The 24,088-nt window shown below is 37.6% G+C and overlaps 1 protein-coding gene across 20 annotated transcripts in view; it reads left to right on the top strand.

Annotated features, from left to right (window-relative positions):
• Positions 1-24,088, top strand: part of MBNL1 (muscleblind like splicing regulator 1) — a 198,572-nt gene that overhangs the window by 87,218 nt on the left and 87,266 nt on the right. For 2 of the 20 annotated variants that reach the window (XM_032345056.1, XM_032345047.1), the window contains exon 2: positions 1,717-1,836. The exons of 17 other annotated variants lie outside the window; for them this stretch is intronic. In XM_032345056.1, the coding sequence (XP_032200947.1) occupies positions 1,831-1,836 (6 nt within the window). In that variant the 5' untranslated portion in view covers positions 1,717-1,830. Of the gene's footprint in view, positions 1-1,716; positions 1,837-4,786; positions 5,342-24,088 lie in introns of all 20 variants that reach the window. One more of the 20 variants, XM_032345075.1, reaches the window with a different exon arrangement.

Genomic DNA, 24,088 nt, shown 5'->3' with positions numbered 1-24,088 from the left:
GAACCTTATAACACATGCATGTCAAGAACTTACGGAATTTCTGTGGCACACAATATGTACAATACACATGTTAGCTATTATTAAATCTTAATTTTATGTGAACACTTTCTAATGTCTATCTTGTTAAAGGCAATATACAAAGCAATGAAAACCAAAACTCATGTGAGAGTTGTAGCAAAATGTTGAAGAGCTCCAGTTCTGACCAGGACAACCTGGGTCCATGTTGGTTGCGAACTCTGTGACTTAGAACTTGTGATGGAACCTGGCTGCACCTCAGTATCCTCATTCGCAAAATGAGGTAGTGATAATGTCTGATCTGCCGTGAAGATTAAATGGGATGACGCATTTAAAGCACTAAGAACAGTGCCTGGCACTTTGTGAGCATTCAGTCAGTGTCAGTGATTGTTTCTGTTATTACTTTGATGATGAAGTGAACATGAAAAGTATTAATATACAAGAAACATTATATACTAAGATTCTGTGTATGTAGGGTTTCCATTTTGCTAATGAGAATTGGTATTCTCTGCTAGGCAGGGAACAATGTTCCTGTGCTCCGGTATTTATGACTCTTCACAGTTATTCTCTAATAAGTAAATAGTATTTACATATTAGGAAAATAGTAATCTGCATTATACTCATCCTTGATTGAGCTATTTAAATTTGTTTTGAGCTATTTAAATTTATTTTTATTTATTTATTTATTTTTAAGATTTTATTTATTTATTTGACACAGAGAAAGAGATCACAAGCAGGCAGACAGACAGGTGGGGGGTGGGTGGGGGGCAGGCTCCCTGCTGAGCAGAGAGCCCTATGCGGGGCTCGATCTCAGTACCCTGAGACCATGACCAGAGCCAAAGGCAGAGACTTAACCCACTGAGCCACCCAGGTGTCCCTTGAACTACTTAAATTTTTAAAAAATCTCTAGATACTCTTCCTATCTATAGGATTTTAGGTCTGGATAAATCAGTTCAGTAAAGGAAATGCTTTGTTAATGACGTTACCTGTCCACTCTGTTGTGCAGCCGTATTCTAGCCACTATTAAGTTGAACAGTACTAGAAGGAAAAGCAACTCATCAGTAACATCAAAATGGGAATAGAATATAATAGCAAAGAAGTCATTGTTCCTTCTGTAAAATAAAGATCGTAAGACCTGATATTTCTCCATCTGTTGGGAGTGTTGTAAAGATTATGAAAACAGTGTTTGCAAAAAGTGACTCTGTGCCAAGAAGGCAGATAGAACATTAGGAAAGAAGTGACCAATATTGCATGATGGCATTTATTTTATATGGTAACATCCTTTCTTTCACTAACAGGACATTTAAGAGCAATCCACCTGCTTATTAGGAGTAAGGAGTGCAAATGAATTCTTAAGAGGGTTCATCACGGCTACCTTTTAATAAAGTAAACCTTTAAGAACATGTTTTCCATAGAATTAGAAGCTTAGAATTTCATAGTGACAGTATACTTATCACCTTGTTTTGGGAGCAGATTTTAAGCATGATCACAGGAAAACACCTGTTTTGACACTCTGGGAAAGGTGCAAACATACGGGTAAACTCTGTCTAGGTGTAGAATAAACAAGAGTGCTTTGGCTAGCATCCTGCAAGGAGTTGGGTCTAAATGGTCTGCTCCAGCTTCTGCTGCTGCTGCTGCTGCTAATACTGCTGGGAAGGAAAAGTGGCTGACCTGGCATATCCTTTACTCTTGGTGCTGCAGCAGTCACTCAGGAAGTGTTGTTTAAGGGGAACCTTCTGGATCCTTTTCATGGCACCATGGCAAGAAGAAGCCGTATCTTATCTATTGAAGATAAAGCATGGAGTTGGCTAATGGATGCTGGTGAGTGAATAAGGCAAATGGGGAGCCAGTTCACAAAGGTATCTTCTGGGAAGGGCTGATCTCTCCAGGACTGACATGGCGCCCGCTGGAAAATGGCCTCTGATAATCTGAACGTCAGAATATCGTTTTGGAGGGGAGTCACAGTTTCCACACTTGTGACCTGATCTGTGATCTTACATATATTCCATAAATGAAGTTCATATGCATTCCCAGCTTACGACTTGAAGATACTAATCCTGAAGGTTGTTAGATACCTCAATCCATGGAACACAGCTTCCATTGTAATTTCCACTATTTTTTACTCTTGTTTTTCATTTGATCCACAATGATCTAAAAAAAAATAAAAAAGACTTTTTAGTATATGAAAGCAATTTTTCCTCCTTTCCATTCTAAATGATCATCTCCTTTTTTAAACAGCAATAGAGTATAGAATTTTAACTTAAGAAACTATTTAGTATGCATAATTCTTGCCAGGAATATTCTTTTCAATTTAAGATAATTATGTAAGCAGTTTAGTAAGATATTGGATATGTTAGTCAGATAGTTGCATAGGATGGGTCTTTGACATTGCTAATATATTTATGTACCAATTCAAGGTAGTTCCTTGAGCAAGTTTCTCTGTAGGTAAAATGAGTAATTTCAATGAGCTATCTCATCTTTTCTCGCTCTAAAACTTTATTTTCCCATTTTGACAAAGCCTACCATATGACTTAAAAAATAGATATCTTCCCTTTTATAATTTAGAACACACGTGAATATTGCCAATTAATAGTTCAGCTGTGTCTTTCATTAAAAGATTAGAAGATCTATACATATAGATGTAAGATATAGACATAATAAGTTTTCTACAAAGTTGTAGACCAAATTTTCCTAGATAATCTCTGTTTAATAGGTATTGCATAAAAAAGGTAGACAATCAAGTTTAGGAATTTATGGCAGCATGACAAACCATGCAGGAAGATAACTGTTGAACTTTTAAGAAATTTATTTGACCACACCCCCCATCCTTGTACACATACACTTTTTTGAGGCGTGCCTTCTCACCTGTGGTAGCACCATTCAGCCAATGAGTTGTTATTGAGCACCTGCTATGTTTTCAGGCTAAGTACAGGGATATGATTGTTTGCACATTTGTCAAAAATTTCTCCCCTTGTGTTGCTTAACAACAGGGAAACACTAATTTAGATTATATGGTCTTATTACCTTAGTAGGCTCATTAAGTAGCAATTGAATGTATATTTTTAAATAGCCAGTAAGGATTTTTTGTTTCCACTGAAAATAATCCTGAGACAGCATATATTCTAAAGAGCTCTCTAAATGCATACATGCTGCTGTGTCACATTTGGTGACATTTACTCACTTTTTGGTACTCTTACACATTGTTTTAGTTTTTGTTGGTTTGATGGTTGAAACTGATGTTTGTGAGTGGGACTGACAGCGTAGGTCAAAAACCGACTGTAATTGGTTTTCTATATTTTATTTGAAATCAGACTATTAGTTTTTTTTTTTTTTTTTTTTTTAAGTCCAAACTTCCGTTTGGTTTCTACCATAGGGGCTCACTCAGTCTTTTCTTATCCAAACCTATCCTATTGAAATGACTGTGTTTGAAAATACTAAGTTTTAGTTCAACATCTAGACTTAGGTACTGTTTATACAATAAAATTATTTCTAAAGGGAAATTCAGATTCAACACCCCCTTCCCTTATCAATTCTTAGTTCTCTCAAATTTAAAGTACTAGCTGCCTGGGAAGTGCTTACTATTACGCAGTGTAAGGGCTATTCCATTTTATAAGAGTGGTGGACCCTTCATGCCTTATGGGGTATAAGTAAATTTGCCCAACAAGAGCTGCTTTGATTGTCATTTATTAACTGTATATCTGTATCACTTTTTATCTATATGGCGAGGGATGGGAATCCACCTTTCCTAATACAAGCTGATTGCAGCCTTTTGATTCCAGGTAAAGATTATTATTCATATTTTACGTAACTTGGATTTTAAAACATTTGTAACCAAATACCTTGAAGGCAAGAATCGCACACACAGAGCTGCCATCAGCCGGCAGATTTTCTTCTCATTTAACTATGAAGCAAGCAGAAGACAGCACCCATGGTTAATTTGTTTCTAGTCTTGAAAAAAAAAGAAAAAGAAAATGATCATTCCCAAGTAAAGCTGATTTTTTTTTTTTGGGGGGGGCACATATTAGGAATTATTAAAGTTCTGTCAGAATTTATATTTCCTTTTTGGCTTGATTTTATCCAGCTCCTTAAAGCAAAATTGCCTTAGGGTCTGTCTCTTGTACCTGTTGGATAGTTAATACTCAGTGGGCTCCTCCAGGTGAGCTCCTGAGGGCTTGTGAGTCGTTGAGCTGTGAACGGTGGTTAACATGCTAGAAGGAGCTCTCTGGAAAACATGGTATTATGAAGTCCAGTTTCAGGAGAGTCTTAATGAGCTGTTTAGCTGACTGTACATTAACACCTAGTACGTTAGTTCCATTTTCCTGACTTCCTCCTGTTTTCTTCTTGCCTTTTCTTCTGTGTCTTCCTCTTCTAATTTCAGAATGCTCTTTGTCCACTTGCTTCTTTTTCTTCATATTCTTGTTTTCTTATCTGATTGAATTCCTCAGTCTTCCCAATCTGGTCAGAGTAGAAAGAGGTATATTTGATAAAGTATTCATTGTTCTTATTGAAAAAGCAATTTTCATGATTTCTCAAGTTAGAAATCAGCTCAGTTTAACACTTCTATTACATTTTCTCCTCTAATAATGGACAGCTTTACCTTTTAATTTCTCTTGCCTTGTGGATTAGCACCCTGTGGTTTTCTATATTTGTAAATTTTCTTAATATGAATGTGATGGTGACAGGATTTAGGCATTTTTATGTCACATGTTAGATTTTTAAGCTTAAATACAGTAGGCGTACTATAATATGTCTTCCTTACTTTTCTTTCTAGAACTAGAGCTCCGTATCCCTCCCCCAACTGTGTTTTTGGCTCTCTTATGGGATGCTAGAATGGCCTGTCTCCATGTATTTCGTTGCATTTCGCCATTGCTTCTTGTGTTCTGTCGGGGAATTTTGGTGATTCTTTTCAAGCGCTACCTGAGCTCTGTGCTAGTTGTTCCGTTACCCCAGGGTCTTGTGCTGTGCGGTCATGTCTCCACTTCCTCCGCCCTGTCCATTGACAGAGCCTGGGTTCCCTGATGGCTGCCTCTGTACCCTTGTGAGGGCAGGAATATTCCTCCCCCTGCTGCTACAATTGAGCACGTGCTGGGTACCATGTTGCCCTCTACACTTGCTTCCAGTTGTTAAGGCTTCCCAAGCTTTGGCTGTGGCTCAGTGATCCTGCTGTCAAAACCCTGAAGCTCTTCTAGCCTCGACACTCAGTGGTAGCAGCAGGTGTTGGGATTTCTCCAAGCCCCTAAGACCCTGGGAGCAAGAGAATGGCCGTTTGACATAGACCTCAGGACTTTTCAAAGCACCAAGAAACATCTACGGAAGATATGTAAAGGTAAGACTCTGATTTCTCCAGGAAGCTGTTCTAGAAGCTAGAAACCTATAGCCGTGGATTTAATGTGAACTAAAGAGCTAAAGAATGTCCTTAGGGAACTCTGCTTGATGATGAAGCCAGTATATGAGTTTTAGTTTGGGTAACTACTTATTAAAACACCTCTTTTAGGAATTAGGTCTGATGTTAACATTTCTAACCTATTTTATTTATATTAAATTTAGATCGAATAGATTTTTAAAAGTATTTTTTCCATTCTTTGGATCGGAATCTATGAAGCACTTCTTTCCTTCTTCACAATCTGCATTGTATATCCAGCAAGAGAAATCTCGAGAATGAAAACAATTAAAACAGTCAAAAATAAAATAGAAGTTATTCATGTTTCCAAAAGCCTGTATTTTATTTACCTATTAATGTTAAAAACCAGAAACATTCAATTATTATACCCTTAAATTCTTTAAACTTGAATTTCTAAAGCCGTAATTAATTCAAAAGGAAGGGGAAGAGCTGCTTAGATCTTGGTAGTGCAAGGGTATGTTATTGTCCTTTGTCAAATATCACTGCTTAGCATTCTAAATGTAGCAGTCTCTTTTCTTTAGGCCTTTATTTTCATTTTTTAAAAGGGACTGATTCCCTGCCCCTAATTTTTTGGAAAAAAAAAAATCACTCCATGTGGGTGTAAATAACTTGGATGAAGGGTGTTGGGGGGTGGGTGTGGAGGAGAGAGCTCACCAGCATCTTGGAGTAAACAACACAGATCATCTCTTCAGCATTATTTATAACCCTTTATTCTTTACCCTGCCTCATTCATAAGCATTTATCTGTGAAGTGAGGTTAAGGCAGCTCTTCTAGTGTGAGATCTTCAGTGGCCTTACTCTCCATTTATGTCTCTTTTTTTCTCTTTTGTTTTCTTTTCCATATGGACTCAATCTGTTAATGGATTCCCTGTAGTTGGAATTCAGGCTATTAGCTGTCACACTGAAACTCCTTCATTTCAATAACTAAATCGGTAACTGAGGTTTTAAAAATGAAAAAGAAGAATGTTTATGAAATAGCTGTACAAAATGAAGAATCAAGCTCCTCTTTGATAGTGCTTATTTAGGATGCTTATTTTTAAAACTAAAAGAGGTGCAACAAAGTATTTACACTTGAAAATATCCCAGTTTTATTTCCTCTAGACCTCAAGAGTATAAGTGAATGGAATGTTTTGAAGTCTTTCTAGTGCGTTAAATTGGGTAATTGATTTCATATGTAAAAACAGAAAAGGAAAACTGTAATGTTTTAATTCTTATATTATTTATAATGAGTTTACTGTTTTTGAAAATGTAAGGCACAGTCTCAAGCCAAGAGTTTGCATTATTCTCAGGTTGGCTTACAAACCGTGTTTCCGTTTTTTTGTTTATTTAGAATTCTTCTATTCCTCTAGGACAAGAATTGAAACTGTGTTATAGATTATTTATTATGTTAATCATATATTTAATATAATTAAATATGGAGATAGAGAAATTGACATTAGACATTTACAAAATTATTTTATTTTTTACATTTTTAAAATATTCTATTTATTTCTTTGACAGAAAGAGACACAGCAAGAGAGGGAACACAAGCGAGGGGAGTGGGAGAGGGAGAGGCAGGCTTCCTGCTGAGTGAGGAGCCCGATGCAATGCGGGGCTCCATCCCAGGACCCTTGGATCATGACCTGAGCCAAAGGCAGACACTTAACGACTGAGCCACCCAGGCTCCCCTTACAAAATTATCTTAAAACTTTAAATGTACTTAAAGTATTTTTAACAGAACATAATGAATTAGTGGTATCCACTGTGTTTAATGTTTAAGGGACAAGATAGCTTCACAAGGTAACTTCACATAAGCTGAACTCAGTACAGTAATATTTAGACTTTAGTGATTTCTTTTTTAGGATGTACAAAAAAGGTACATGATACAAAATATTGGTGCCATGAAGCTCTTAGCCACTACCTGAATAGAAAAATCTATTGAATAAATAATGGAATGACCCTTTTGCAGATAAGGAAACAGAGGACTGCTAATTCACAGTTTTTAAGCCCAGAGCCAAGACCAAAATGCAAATCACTGAATTCCAATCCAGTTCACTTGCCTCTCCGTGATTCTGTTTGGACGGTGTGGTCCATTCGAGTGGCCATCTTGTTTGTGTCTTCAGGGCAATGAATAGACTCTAGGAATTAAAGTGATTTCATGCAGCATCAGCTGTGTCTGATCATGACCGATAAACAAGGGCTCACTCCCACAGTGTAGCCCGATTGAGGCCTTTAGAATTGCCCTTTTATGTCTGCCTTGTTTAGTGTGGCTTTCCTTATATGAGGATTTTGGGAAAAGTACGCAAAAGAATCATTAAAATGTTTTTGTTTGAAGGGAGTATTGAACTTCTGGCATGCCATTTATTTTAGTTTACGATCCTAGTTTATGACAGGTTTCTGAAAATTTAAGTTCTTAAAATTGAAAAGATTAGGCCCACATGTATATATAGGCAGTTCATTTTCTGTTTCTAAGCAAAAAATTTTAATTGATTTCCATTGTTTCCAAAGTTGAAAAAATCCCTCAGCTTGCATCTCTAAAGATGTCAGTTTACTTGTGATATGAAAGTGGAAAGAGTGCACATTCTCAGTGCTACAATAATTATATGTATGTGAAATTATATGGTGTATTTATTAACTAAGTGCTGCCTTGTTGCCTGACTTAGAATTATTACTTCAAAATCCAAATTCTCCCTGACTTGAGTGGATACCTGTCATCATTTAATAGGGCCTTGCCCAGCCTCCTTTAATGTGATTTTTTTAGGAGGTATAATTGTAATCCAGTCCCCTTGAGTGATGCCCAAGATAGACTCAAGACCCAGTACAGACCTAAGAGGAAAACCAAGAATGTAAACTCTGAATGCTCTTTTTTAGGAAGTTCAATTTATAAAATAGCTGGAATACTTTTGGGATAGATTTTTTTTTTTTCTAAGATTTTATTTATTTGCCAGAGAGAGAGAGAGAGTACACACAAGCAGGCGGAGAGGTAGGCAGAGGCAGCGAGAGAAGCAGATCCCCTCGGAGCAAGGAGTCCGATGAGGGACTTGATCCCAGGACCCCGGGATCACGACCTGAGCCGAAGACAGCAGCTTAACCAACTGAGTCACCCAGGCGTCCCTTGGGATAGAAATTTATAACACTTATTTCAGAAACAACAACAACAACAACAACAAAGTACTTGTTCACTGTAAGTCTTCAAAGTCATAGGCTAGTTCTCCAAATAAGGTTCTTAATGTCCATCGTAACGATCCCTGAGTATTTATTTCTGCCATCCCTCAACTCAGAAGATTGGTACCTCTCAATGTACACTGTTTACTCTTTCCTGTGTATTCCTGTCCTTTCTTGGGGAGAATGAGAACTCTCCGGACTGATGGACAATGAGCAGAGGTCCTAATTTGTTGTAACCCTTGGCTCTGAATGCTAATACCCCAGTGTGGTCCTCCCATTGTCATGGCATAGTGCCATCAAGATGCTTCGACCCGAGCCTCCTTCCAGCTCAGTCTGGACTACTTTTCACCCACTGGCTCTTTGACCTTAGAGAAAAAGGCTGCTTACTCTCTCAGTCGTAGTCTCACATGCTCTAAAATATGAAGAATATCATCTCCTTGTCAGGGTTTTTGTGAAGATTTAATTTAATTTAATGAGGCAGTGTATGCCAAGCACTTAGCACAGTGGCTAGCATATAGAAAATAGCCAACAAATTGGACATGCTATTATGTGATTTTCCCAAGGTCACACAACTATACAGTGATGGAGTCAGAATTCAGACCAAAGTCTGCCTGCTGGGGAAAACCAAATGAAAAAGGAACATGTGTGTTTTCCGTGGACAGTAGCAACAACGTGAAGCAAAACCTTATCTTGTCTCTGAGCTCTGACCCTGCTTCCATGTGTACTCATAGCTTTTATGATGCATAAATCATGATGTCATGTATGCTGAAGGGGAAAGTAGCCTAGTTTAGTGGTTTAGAGTCAACTCTAGAGGTAGAGCCTTCAAGGATTGGAATTGCAGCTCTGCCACATGCCAGCTGTGTGATATTAGGTAAATTACATAACCTTTTACAATTCTTCATCTGTATATGAAACTAATAATAGCAACTGTTGTATTGCATTATTGTGGACAGTAGATGATGGAAATTAAAGAGCACCTCTAGTAAGTGACTTTTATTAATAATTGATAGATTTGGAATTATTTATTAAAAATAAAGTATGTTCACAGAATGAAATGCGTGGATGGGGAAAATCAGAAACCCAGACAGTATTAGATAGGGACAGGATCCTGGGGACTAGATGCCCTTCCATTCTCCAAGAATCTATATGCTTTCCCCATCAAAAGACATTTTACCTCGGTGGCAGGTCAGTGGAGAAAGGGGGGGAAAAAGATATCGAAGATCAGAACTGACCCAGACATGGAGTGGTGGTTCCATCCAGAAGGTAGGTGAACTTCTGTCCGTCTGGGTTGATGACAAGGACTGGCATCGATGTCACCAGATGATGAGAATAGTCCCAGTTAAGCACATGGTAGGATTATCATTCTTGTTGTCTTTCTTTTTGAAGCAGAACCCAGACCAGCAGCTGGGGCTCTAGTCCTGGGGAGAGTGAGTTAACCTGGGCTAAGTTGGAGTGTCAATGGTTAACCTTGAATGCTAGTCAGATCTAGGACTTTCCTTGCTAGATTCTCAACTTTGTGAGGTCAGGGATGTTCATTCTACTTGTTTGCGGTGTTTTACTTAGGGTCTGGGAAACTTTTTCCCAGACCCTAAGTGAAAAAGCATGCCCTTTTTGCATGCTTGATAAGTAAGAGAAGAACTCATTTAAGGATATTGTGGCCACCAAAGGGATAGGAAAGCCGGGCTGCCATGAAAGAAGGGCAGGGTGCCTGGGGCTCCCTTAGAGACAGAGGGAAGGGTTAAGGCAGATCCAGGGTTAAGGCAGTACCTAGTCTTTGTAGTGACTGGTTTAGGGACCTGGCCAAATGGAAACCATCAGTGCAGCCTGATTAATGAATGTAGGAATAAAGTATTGTGAGTTTTTAAAACTTTTCAAGAGTTTAGAGAAAAGAACTTTAAAGAATCAAAATCTATTAGAATCCATTTACAGCTTTTCATACAATTAAAAATGGTATTTCTAGCTTTAAAAACTCAATTTTGGTGCCAGACACTTGAGGAAAAAAGTATCATACATCCTTGATATATATATATATATAACCTTACATAAAGAAGTCATCAAAATATAGTTTTTAAATATGTACTGTCATGAAGTGGTGATTTGTAATATGTGGACATAAAGTGAAGAGCTTATGCAGATGATGTGGGAAGTCAGAGTGTAAATCTAGAAGGTGAAATATTTGTGGGGGACGATTTCAAAAACGTTGAGACTTTTTAACTACAAATTTGCTTCCCCTTGTGATGTATACTCCCCCGAATAATAAGATGAAAGCATCTTTCCTGGGTGCCTGAGTGGCTCAGTGGGTTAAAGTCTCTGCCTTCGGCTCAGGTCATGGTCTCAGGGTCCTGGAATCGAGCCCCATGTCGGGCTCTCTGCTCAGCAGGGAGCCTGCTTCCTCCTCCCTCTCTGCCTGCCTCTCTGCCTACTTGTGATCTCTGTCAAATAAATAAATAAAATCTTAAAAATAAAAAGCATCTTTCCATTAAAGTCTGTGTTGAAAACATGAAACACAATAAAAAGAAAAAAATTAACTATGCTTAGTGTTAAAACTAACCTTTTTTGTTGATATTGAAGTTGCTATACAGGTGTTTTTGGGTAATCGGAACAGGTCTTGCTCTTACTTAGCATAGTAAATGGTAGATACATTAGCTCCTTGCAGTCAAGGCCGAAATACTTTGTGCTGGCACCTGAAGGACGGTTGTTTAGAAAACTTCAACTGAGAGTTAAAATCACACCAAATGTTTCTGTGAACATTTGTGTCTCCTTAATTTGAAAAAGACCATATGTTACAGTCGTGCTTCTATAATATTAAGATAGTGTGGAACGCTCCTTAGTATCTCAAGAGCAAACTCTTGAATCACGTGCTAAGTCATTGCACATTTAAAAATTTTGCTTTGCAAAATACACATCAATGTGTAGGTAAACAAAAAATTGAGTCCAAAGTGGCAAAATCACCATGAACAGGTGTTTTTCTTTTCCGATGTGACTGTAAACTGGACCCCTCCCTCTAGTTCTCTCTCTCTTCCCATTCTCTCTCTCTGCATGCGTAGAGATGGAAATGCACACACACAGTCTTCTGCTTTTGCCATAAAAGATTTTACACCAGAACAGCAATCGCATGTTAACTCACTATAGTTCTTTCCAACATTTGCTTTTATGGTCTTGTGTCCCTGAATTCTAGAGGATTGAACTTACTGTTTGTGTGTGGAAACTCCCCAGCAGTGCTTTGCTTTTCTTTCCTGTTGTTTCCTGATGCCTGATTTTAATTTATCTCAGGCATTCATTAGGTGAGTTTAAATTAGGTAGTAAGTTAGAGATGTTATTGAAGCAGTATTACTAACTACTAAAAGTTGAACTCCTCGTGAAGTCCTGTACACGTGAAATAACCGAGGTCACTGAGTACCAGTTTTTCTCCTAAAACTTGCCCCGGACATATTCTAGGCAGTTTTAATCTGTTGTTTTACCATGTTTAAAAAAACATGACGGGCAGCAGTCCAAATCAAAACAGTGCATTCTCTCCTCGAGGAGAATTTTGTCATTGGACATAAAAAGGTCAGCACGAAGAGGGAAAACACTCACTTTCTTTAAAGTGAGCTGTGTTTGGTCATAGTCACCATTCGTGACTTCCTGTCTGAAACTGTGTTGGTGTATTTGCAAAAAACATTTAATACACTCCCATACAACAAAGGAGTACCTAACAGTACAATAGTAAGATTGCTGCGTAGCAATAGAGCCCTTGAAACAGGACATCTCAACTCAGAGGAAAGTTTGATTTTAGGTTCATTAGAGAACCAAAATTGTTTTTTAAATGTCTCCAGTGGGTTGAAAAGTAACAGAATGAAAGGAAATTACTTTAAAAATGCTAATTGAATTGACACTTTATTTTTATTAACAGAATCTCAAATTGAGTAACAACTATCCTTTAATTACTTTTAAGTTATACTTTTCCATTTGAAAGATGTTTTAAAGTTAGATTTCTTGTTTAAGGCCTCAAATTGGCCATTTTCTACCTGTCAGTCAAATCTACTGAGTCTTAGGGAATTGGATCAGTTTCTACTTGAGGTTTGTAATGTCTGTGGCACTTTTGATGGAGTCAGGAGCTTTACGACAAAGAAGAATAAAAATCATGTAAGAAGGCTGTGGAGGAAGCACTGAACTTTGACTGGGTTAGTGAGTTTCCTGGGACAGGTTTGCATTTAATCACTGTGTTACTTTGTATCATGTGTCCTCTCCAGCGTACCCATCACTTTGCTTTCCTGGATGGAATGAAATCTAAGGGAGATAATGCACAGCACAGTACCTTTTATAAACTCTGCTTCATCCTGTTTGTGAAATAATTCATTTATCTGAAAAGCCCTGTAAATCCAAGTCTAAAAGTAAACTCTGAGAAGTAAGCCTTGTCCAGAATCCTGCCCACTAATGATACACTTGGGTATCACTCTTGTGAACACTAAAATTGAAAGTATAATTGTTGTTTTTATTATATAGTTGGTGGTATAAATTTTAATCTGTTTGAAAGAATAGTGGTGTCGGGGGTGGGGGAGAGTCCAGGCTCTTCTTTTCCTTCAAGATAAGCCATAAATTAGAAAAGTCAAGTCATATTTAAAATTTATTCTACAATTAATGAAACTGGTTTCTGTGGCCCCAAAGAATTTTCTAAGAGCGAAAATACATGTAATGGGAAGAAAGAAAAGGTATAGAAAACAAGCACCTTCCTCTAAGGAGAAAATGTATTTTTAACACTAGAGAATATAGAATCTGCTATATCAACAAAGTATATTATTTCATCAAACAGCTGGATATGCAAATGTGTATTTATTGAATAAATGAGTGTGTGTTGGTGAAAATTAAAGAGTGAGTAGATGAATGAATGGATAAGTTTAGTGGTAACAAATTCTTCTTAGTTATTATTTTTAGGAAAGAGATAGTTATTTTAAAATACTGCAAAGAATTCACTGAAAGAAATTGGGTGAAATTCCTCAATTTCTCCTGTGGTAACAGGCAGTGGTTACAGTAGGATGAGAATGTTCTAGGTTATAAGATACTGTTTTTGTAGGTTGAATTACCCTCCATTTATAGAACTTTGGGGAATTGCTAGATGAGAAAACAGAAATCCTAAGCAAAAGGGCAGTTAGTACTATTCTAAAAATAAACGTTGATCCATGTTATCGCATTCTAAATAAAATAAGTAGAAATAGGTTAAGAAAATCATGGTGGTTTCGAAGAATTCAGTGTGTTTTCTGTTCCTATTTTCATTTGGATTTTATGGCAGTTGTTATTAAGGAGCACCACACACTACATAGTTTAAACTTTCAGCCAGCAGTAGCAACATCCAAAAGTACATTGGATGTCTTTGCTGTGTTAAAAAAGAGAAGGAAAGAAAGAAAGAAAGAAAGAAAGAAAGAAAGAAAGAAAGAAAGAAAGAAAGAAAGAAAGAAAGAGAAAGAAAGAAAGAGACAAACATTGTGCTTAATACCATCATGGCAGGTTTTTAAAAACTGCTGGAGAAAAGGTTTGAGGAAAGGAGTTAAATATTAATATGGAAATGAGGCTTTCTGGAAGTCTTAGGCATTATGGAGGGCATAATAAACCTTACCACAGCCTGGGAACAGAAACAGGGCTTGCAGAAATAAAGTTAGGTGGGAGTTTGGAGAGAAAGGAAGAGTCTTTGCTGACAGTGAAGCAAGCTCTCATCAGCCCAAGTACTGGCTATCATGCCTTCTCCTGGGGCTCATTCCCCTGGAATGTATCCCTTGTGCTTAAATAGAGTACTTATGTAAACACACACTGTAGACATTTGAAAATACTCGAATAACAGTTCTTCAGGGCTTACCATGTAATTCTTGCTAGCTGTTGCATTTATTTTTCTTGGTGCTAATTAATAGAGCTAGTTTTTGACTTGTGTTACCTACAGTGTCTTGTTTCATAGTTTGGAAAAGCATATAAACAATATTTAAGGAAAATGCAAACATCAGTGGCTTTCTTGAGTGAACGGAACAACTGGAAACTTGTTTCTTGTTTTGTAAGTGAATCACTGAATGTAACACTGTATCTGTGGCATGTTGAGAAATGAAAAGATAAAAAAAATTAGAAAAAGAAGTGAAAAAGAATGGAAACTTGCACTTCTGAATGAACAGTTAAGAAAACACTAGCTTTTGATTTTATCTGAGCTTTCCTGTAGAAAGTTTTTACTATTGCTCCAAAGCCTGGAGGCAGTTACTGAACTCGAAAAGCTGAATATCATTTCTGACTAATCTCTTAGTCATAATAATAGGAAATTATTTAGTTCCTACTTCATAGTAGTCCATCTTGAACAATAAAATCATATAGCCCACTCAAAGATATTTCAGGAAAATTAGCGTGACGCTTTGAGAAAAAAAAAAAGGTACTTAAAGACTGTGCACAGTGAATGTTTTGTACTGTGCTAGTGTTTTATCCCTCATTCCTCAACAGGAAAGCTAGGAAAGTTAGCGAGCTTGAAGTTTATAGTTTGGGTGATCAGGGATGGGGCATTGCTGTTTGTCAGTGTAAGAAACACAGGTGTTAGAATTGATGTGTTCTCTTTCTTTGGAGAGAGAGTAAGCAGGGAGTAGTAGATCACTAATTTGGCTGGGTAGTTGAGTTTACAGAGAAAGCATCTGAAAGCCACTCCCTTAGCACTGATTGTGCTGTGTCACAGGATAGTGCTGTGTTATATTCAAAGAGACGATGGATGGGGAGAAGAAGGGATGTAGAGACAAATCTTAGTGCATCCCTCTCTAATCAGTAGTTGGAAATGAGAGAGGTCAAAGAAAGTGGCAGGAAACAAGAAAGGACAAAGAGGAAAGAAGGAAGTAGTAGATGGTGCAGATGCCACAGATAGGACAAGAAATGAGAAAAGAAGACTGACTGGCAGTGAAAAGGAGAGCAGTAACCCTTGAGAGAGCACTTGGAGTAGAATTGGAAGGGGGAGCTAGGAGGCTGACTCCTCAGCGCAAACCAGATTCCAAGAAGATGAGTCAGTAGTAAGTTGGAAGATACGTATGAGGACTCAACAAGTTTAGACAACTCTATAAAGAAATTCAGTAACAAAAAAGAAGAGAAGAAGTGGGCGTCAGAGAATTAAGCAGAGGAAAGAAGATTGTTGTAGAAGGCTTGAGGTGTTCCTCCAAATGGAGACGTGTTTTTTTCCCACTAAAGGAAGGTACAAAATTCAGTGGAGAAGTAAAGAAGATTGCTTAAAGTAGGGATATCAGAGGGCACCACATGTCACAGATATTAAGAAGGGGTAAAAAAAAAAAAAAATGGGTAGAGAGGCTAATTTGAGGAAGCAAGATGAACCAAATACTTCCTGAGAGTCAGATTGAAGAAAGTGGTCTTCTGTTACTTTAGTTCCATCTTGTTTGCTGTGTGGGTAGCTCACTGCCTGATGTTTATGCTTTTTTGTATGTTGCTTTTTAAATCCATTAGTTCAACTTCTCACCTTGACTATACAATTTGTGAGGGTGGAAACATGTTTTATCCATTTATATATACATTGTTTACTGTGATCCCTTTCATGTGATCCCCTCATGTATTTCAGGAACTCCACAAACCAGCGCTATTAGGGGAAAGGTCTTGGCCTGTCCATCAAAGTACAAGGCTGACAGCTCTAATTGGCTATCTTAACCGACTGAGCCACCCGGGAGTCTATAATTGGCTATCTTTGTGAACCTCAAAAACTGTTTCTAAAACAAATTCTCAATTTAAAAGGGGTGGACAGGTTATTTTATCAGACTTTCTTTTTTCCTGATTAAGAAAGTCACAGCATAATAAAATGTCACTTGGAGCTCAAAAGTGGATACTTCCAAAGCCAGATGAAATTTTTAACCAAACTTTATTGTAGAAAGTAGAAACATTTGACTGAAGAATAATTATGAAGAGATAAAAATTTGCAAAGCAAATGTTTGCCTAAGTGCTGTGGTTTATACCACTCTTCATATCAACCAAGTAAGATTAGGTTATGTCTTTTAAGTTTGGTCTGAGACACACTGTAGGCATGAATCCCTTAATTAGAATAGTCAAATTATGTTTTTTGATTTTTTTCTTAGCAAAAATAATTCCAAGCAGAAGCAAAAACTGTAAATTGTCTCTGTCTCCCATTTAGCAAAAATAGAGTGAATATGTTTCTGTTTATAGTATGTTACTATTTGTTTTATGGTTAGTTATAATCTACTTTATTTACCTTTTACATAAATGATCAATGCTCCTTTTTTTTTTTTTTCAGTACAGCTCCATAGTCACAGAGAGATTATGAATTGGTTACCATTCTCTTGATTTTAGATTCAAAATTATTCTGGAAGTAAAATATATCTGTTTAAATTTCTAAATTATATAAGGCTGTAAAGTTTCTAAAGTAAGCCACTTGATTATAATTCCTCCTGAAAATAGTTTATTTTCTTTCTTTTAAGACAAGTGAAAAGGAAAATTGAAGGGTGAGACAGTGTATCCAAATGAGTAAAATGTGGCTAATGACAATTTTCATATGTTCATCTTTTTGTATTATTATTATTATCATCCAAAGTCTTTTAAAGCAGTGTTTGATCATGTCTATTTTTCAGTTGCACAAACATTTTATCATCTCCCAGAAGCACCCAGAAAAGCCTGAGAAGGTCCTATATTTACATTGGAATTTTAAACTGAAGCGCCATGTTGCCCTGGCTCACCTTGGCAGGCGATCCTGAAGTACCCTTCAGTTTAGACTCTCTTCTACAGCCTCCCTACAGTTTTTTATACGCGCATCTTACTGTCTCACATTTGTGCTTTCTCATCATTCTATCTTCTCATGAAACATCTTTGCCACCCTTCTTTCTTAAGTAACTTCTACCTGTTACCTGTCCTTCTAGACTCAATACCAGTGATAGTTCCTTTGGAGAACCTCCCTTGGTCCTTTTATTCCCATGTGTGGGAGATATCCCCATGGCACCCCACACTGGTTCCTACTGTAATTGTTTACTGACTTGAGTCCTCTGGGGTGTAGCGGGACTCTCCCCCTTAGCTCTGTGTCTACTGTGGCTGGCACCATTGTGTGAATGCTCTCTACTGTTGCTTGGATGACGACAGGGACACATATCTGTTTTGATCTGGACTTTAAGCTAGGTTTTATCCTTATTTATTAGGGAGGTGCATGGATGTAAACTTTTTGGATTATGTAGCATGTCACTAAATAAACTAGTTTAAGTCTAGCTTGTAATGAATGGTTTATAAAAATATAGAAATTACACTTGCAATAAACAGTTTCCCCCTTTTTAATTAATGCATAGACAGATTTAAACAGATATTTTGTTTATCTTCAGTTTGAAGATGTCAGGGCAAGCTGATATGAGTAGCAACCACTACCTCCTTGCACCGCCCTCCCCCCAATTCCACCCCCCAATTTCGGTGGCTAATTCCAGCAAAGAGGTATTTCTTGCTCTTGTAAACTCAGTGGTGCGCTCCTCTATCCAGTGACTCCGGGATCTAAGTTTGCTCCATTTTCCTCCAACATGTGGCTTCCGAGGTAGCTGAAGCTCAGACAGAGAGAGATGGGGGAAAAACATTGGCTTCTACTCATCTCAGAGGTTAAACTAGCTCAAGGGTCCCTCGGCTAGAATTAGTCATGTGCCACCAACTTAATCACAACAGAGGCTAAAGAAAAGGAAGTTTTCAGGGCACTTACACAGAATAGTGCATAGAAATTGACCGAGCCACTATGTGTTTTGCCTTGTCTTTTACCTTCCCATTTTTTGGAAAGCGTGATGGGACAGGTGGATGGGTAAGAGGTAGATAGATGCGTCTGGGTGAGTTCAAACAGAAAATATTAATTCCATAGCTTTTTACTATTTGAGTCCTTGGTATATATTTCCTGTGCATTAATTCTTGAAAAAAAGAGTCTATCCAAATACATTCTCATCTTTTTAGTTTATGGTTCCTTTTGAGAATCTGGTAGAAGTTCTGAAATAGAGTGTATATGAGCTCTTAACCCTGAAATCCGGCAGGCAAGTTCAAGGGTTTAGGAGAGCTCTGCAGCAGCCCTCCCAGTATTAAGGGTACCTGGCCTATGCTCCGTAGATAGGAAATATTGGAGAAGATGAGAAATCATTGCGAACATAAGTTTTAGCTGCCTTAGGGTGAACACTAAGAATCTTTTAAAATTAGAAACAGGGACTAAAACTAAAACTTAGTCCCTCAGTTTGAATGAAAGAAGTAATTTGGTTGCTACCTGGATGCCTAAATGAGAGAGAATGCAGACAATAGACAAAATTGTTGATAAAAAGCATAATTGAGAGGCAGCTGACTGAGGAGTGCACAATAGCTTTTATTCATACTATCTTTTGGCAGTTTGCACCATATGAGGCTTTAATGATAAGTGGATTAAATGTTTCATGTTCTAAGTGGTTGCACTGCAGTCATTGCTTTGCTATTAAGGCAAGTACTTTAGGTATATATTCAGGTGGAAGATCATACTGATTAATGAAAGGACTGTATGATTTTTCTATAGCTTATTTCTGTAGTCAAGTCCCCTTTATTCTTTAAGATTATAAAGCAAATCTCTTAAATTGGAGTTTTATAGTCTTAATTACTTCATTGTAATTTTACATCTTTTACCATGTGAAAAGTGTCTTCCCCCAAGCCCATCATTTATAGAGTGCAAATGAGCATATTTTTAATGTGTAAAAGAAGTTAATATAAAATTGACGTGGTTTTACAGTTACTTTCTTCAGAATTAACACTTGTTATTTGTGCCTTTTTTAACGGTTGAGGGACTTGAGATTCAGAGTTTTTCAGTGACTGTCCCCAAACCTTTGCTTCTCTCATTTACCTGTCATTTCAGTAGTGTTGCTGGTAGAATTTAATTATTTTGTCCAAACTCTGCTGTCCTCCCCAGACTTGGAACTTTCTCCTAAGAGGCTTACCTTCTGTATTACTTGTCATTATTTCTCCAGAGCCTGGCCCTTACTCAGGTGGTCAGAATATGCTTATCGAGTGGAGGGATGAGCAAATAACTAACTGAAAGTATGTACATAGAACAAAACAAGATAGAACAAAGAACAGTAATCCCTGGCCAAGTGTCTGAGAGACAAAGTAGCATCAGGGTTTGGTGCTAGGACATCGGAGCCCCATTTCCTTTGGTTCACGTACTGCATCAAGGGAACTGGTCAATAACATGACCTATTTTATAGTGTTGCTGTGAGGATTAAATGAGTTTGTATATATATCCACTTTAGGTTTGCTCTGCAGATTTAAACCCCCAAGATTATGTAATTGGGACATAAATATTTAAATTTTTGATTAAAGTAAGAATTACGGAGTAAAAATAACTTGACATTGATTGAATAAAAGGAAGCAAAATATTTTAAACTTTGGCTTATGAGTCTGCATCTGATAATCATGGAAATTGAGACCAACTTTCCTTTTGAGCTTTCGCATAAAATATTTAAGTGTACATTATTGAAGGTATAATGAAGTTTTGAAACACTGAAGTCTTACAAGATCATAGAATTAACCTTCTCTCCCAGATTTTATTTTCTTTCATTGTCCAGTGAGCATCTAGTTAGAAAAATGCAATCATTTATTAGCGAGCAGAGGATGTGATACTGCTAGGTGAGGTGGGTCATTAGATACTGGCCAAAATTTAGACTCATATGCTGAAAATAAGTATTCCCCTATTGTTGTATGAAAGAATGGATATTTCCAAACCAATTTGAAATTGCCTGGAAATGAACCACTGAATGTCACTTTGTATCCAAGAATTATTTAATTGGCTTCTAGTTGATTGTAGTATTCTAGTAAATTTCATCAGGAGCACGGAGTGGAGAAGCAGCACAAGATGTCATGTATTTTTGCCATGTGTTTGGCTTGAGTCATTGCAGCATATGAGGGAGTCACTGTGGAGCTGCTGGTCCCTTTAGCACAACACTTGTTGCCAAAGTGAATTGATGATCAGCAGGAATAGGAGTGGCCATTATGACTGTGTCACTCACCCAAGCACAGAGAAGAGAAGAGCCTGCCTGCCCTTCCCTCCCCCACTATATATATATAATATATATATATATAAAACATTGCTTCAGGCCTCAATTTCATGACACTTTGTTTCTCATGGGAAGAAACAAGAACTCCAGAATGGTGTGAAGTGGAAAGATTTTTTGCCTCCACCCTGTAATCCAGTGCCACAGAACAGCATGGGTTGGGGATAATCACAAGACAAGCATCTGTTTTCACGGTTTTATGAAACCTCCTTCTGATTCATTAAAATGTGTGCTAAGAAAGACAGCAGTCTCCCTAATTTATGTTTCATTATGCTCAGATGCAATTTTTATAGTCTCAGACTAAAATAAACAGGTATTCCAGTATACTTTTTATATATAAATACTGGCCCAAGAATTTATTATGCTGTTCTTTTCTGAGATTGCTTAGTGGCCTCCCACTGTCGTGCCTATACAGTATGAAGCCATTGTGAGTTCAGCCTGTCAACCCTTTATAAAATAGCTTGACCAATATTTGCTCCTTAAAAGAAACAACTCAATCCTAGAATGTGCATCGTGGCAAGAAAACTACTTAGTAACTTGGGTTTGCCTGCCCCCAGGATACCTTTAAAAGGTGTCCTATTTTAGATAATATACAGATACCTTTCCCCTTTTTTTCTGTAATTTTTGAGGATCCGAAGTTCACATGTTCATGAAATCTGCTCTAGGAGAAGTGGAGCCTTCTAATAGGGCATATGTTTTAATGTCTATGCTACCTGGGAAAATTTACTTTTCCAGGTAGCATAGAAATTATTATGTGGACTACAATAATGTCACTACACTTTTTTTTTTTTTTAAGATTTTATTTATTTATTTTACAGACAGAGATCACAAGTAGGCAGAGAGGCAGGCAGAGAGAGAGAGGAGGAAGCACGCTCCCTGCTGAGCAGAGAGTCCCATGCTGCAGGGCTTGATCCCAGGACCCTGGGACTATGACCTGAGCTGAAGGCAGAGGCTTTAACCGATTGAGCCACCCAGGTGCCCCATCACTATACTTTTTAGAACATTAACTTCACTATAGAAATGATATTCTTTTTAGTTTTAAAAATTATAACAATACAGTTATTTCTTTTGTCTAAACCTGAGGAGATGTGTGTGTGTATATATGTGTTTGTGTATTGTGTATGTGCATACAGTTCCCCAAATATATTTTAACACCAAGTCGTACATTTTCCCTGTGATATTACCATGTGTATAGTCCCAAATGTAGAGTTCTATGGGAGGGAGACAGCCAAGGAATGGAAAGACCTGGTTCTAACCCCAAATTCACAACTATTGTTGTGCCTTTGGGGCTTCACTTTCAACATTTTTCCAAGCAGAGATCATGCAGTCCTGATTTGCAAAGTATGCCTTGTCTATTTTCCAAGCTGCTGGGAGAATATGATTGTAGAGAGCCCCGTACAGTACTTTGCCCATAGAGGGTCTCAGGAGTGGTAGCTGGGATTCGTTATGTTATTTTCTGTCCTTAAAAGTGACACAGGAGGGGCGCCTGAGTGGCTCAGTGGTTGAGCCTCTGCCTTTGGCTCAGGTCATGATCTCAGGGTCCTGGGATCGAGTCCCGCATTGGGCTCTCTGCTCGGCAGGGAGCCTGCTTTCCCCTCTCTCTCTGCCTGCCTCTTTGCCTACTTGTGATCTCTCTCTGTCAAGTAAATAAAAAAAATCTTAAAAAAAAAAAACTTTAAAAGTGACACAGGAAGGAGGCTGGTCAATTCTCAGCAGATCTGATTATAGTTAAGACCATTGCTGCTCATTGAATACATGATCCCTGACCAGACATTTTGCATCTCAGAGCTGGTTTCCTTACCTCTACAATAAGGTAGTAGCATCTGCTTGGATGACTTCCAATGGCTTTTGTGAGGATTATGGAAAATAATAATGTGTTATATAAACATCAACAGAGGTAGTTCTCACACACTGTCTTTGGTGCAAGGTTCCCATCCCTGAGAGGGAGCCTGGTAGGAGCAGGGGAGTCCCCCTGCATGCATAAGAGGAATACTTAAAAGACTACTTGTGTGTCAGTAATGTGGATAATTAGAATTCTGGGAGGATGTGTGGTGGTTTAGTTTGGCGGGGGGGGGGGAAGGTGTGGAACAGGAGGAAAGATATGTAGGAAACAGTGTCAGAGAAATTGGATCTCAAAAGGTGTCTCATTTAACCATCTTGTTCTTGCTTTTTTATGTTACGATTCCCATAGAATCCTGACTGTAGGCTCACATTTGAATGAGTGATGTTATTGATCAGGGGAATCTGAACTTCAGGGAGATAACATAAAATGATCAAAGCAATGAGATGCAAAGAGTTAGAAATAAGGTTGGCCCCTGTGAGGGTTTGTATGGATGGTTAGAATTAGAAATATGGGGATCCACAGGATCTATGAGACAGAAAACACTTGAGAAATTAAAAAAAAAAAAGTGCCCACGTTCAATTTTCTTCTTAAAGAGGTGTGTTTGTATGTGTGTAAATTAAGGAACGAGTATTTTTGTAGGCTGTATTTAAGAAAAAAAGAATTTGTTAACTTAGACTATTTAACTTCATATGCTTATCATTGAGAATAGCTTCTGGCATTCCGTGAAGAGTCAAAATGTGTATAAAAGAGGAATTACTAAACTTTAAAGACAGATTGTGATTTAGGGAACTTTAAAGTCATATGGAGGTTTAAATTGTGATAAGCACTGGGTGTTGTATGTGAGTGATGAATCACTAAATTCTATACCTGAAGTAAATACTACACCATGGGTTAACTAACTAGAATTTAAATAAAAACTTTCTTTTAAATGAAGTCATATGCAGGTTAATTCATTACTTATAAATATGTCAGTGTTTTTGATTACTGATATATTTGATTAAAGGTATTTTTCATTTATGCACATTTAAACAGATGTGTTGGTGAAGATTGTAAGTAGAATGTTAAATCACCTGCTTCTTGAGCATTGTTGTATGCCTGATTTATCGGGGCAGGGGGCCTGGGGAAGACAAATGATTGAGGAGAAAATAGAGTTGAAAATTACCTTTTGGGATTTAAGTGACTCATTAAAGGATAGAAAAGACCACAAAAGCTATTTGAAAAAAAATATGTGAATCATTCACTTTGAAATACCCATGTGCAGTTAGTTTTCTTCTTGAGAAATAGGTGTCTTTCCTTTGCTCTTTGGAATGAAGAGAGTGGGTTGAGATATCCAAGTGATGACATTTTTTTCTTTCATGCTTCCTTTTATTCATACTGAAAGAACATATTTTCTTCTTTTCTGATATGGAGTGCATAAGACAGTACTGGTTCAGAGATCCTTTCCCTCCAGAGAATTGAGTGATCCACATCGGTTCACCTCTAAATTATAAAAGGAATCTGTTGTTTTGTTTGTTTGTTTTTTAATGGATACATGTGGTATAGAAAGATGATCAGTTGCCCAAAAGTAAGGGAAAACTATTTGACTCTCAGAAGCTACATTTAGTACTTACGACTTCAACTACGTGTTTAAGCCAGCAATGGTTTTGGCGTCTTTCTTAGTTGA

The sequence above is a fragment of the Mustela erminea genome, chromosome 1, assembly GCF_009829155.1.
Source record: "Mustela erminea isolate mMusErm1 chromosome 1, mMusErm1.Pri, whole genome shotgun sequence".
In the NCBI taxonomy this organism is placed as follows: domain Eukaryota; kingdom Metazoa; phylum Chordata; class Mammalia; order Carnivora; family Mustelidae; genus Mustela; species Mustela erminea.
Note: the sequence above shows the minus strand (reverse complement) of the source record. Positions and strands in the feature narration are given on the sequence as shown.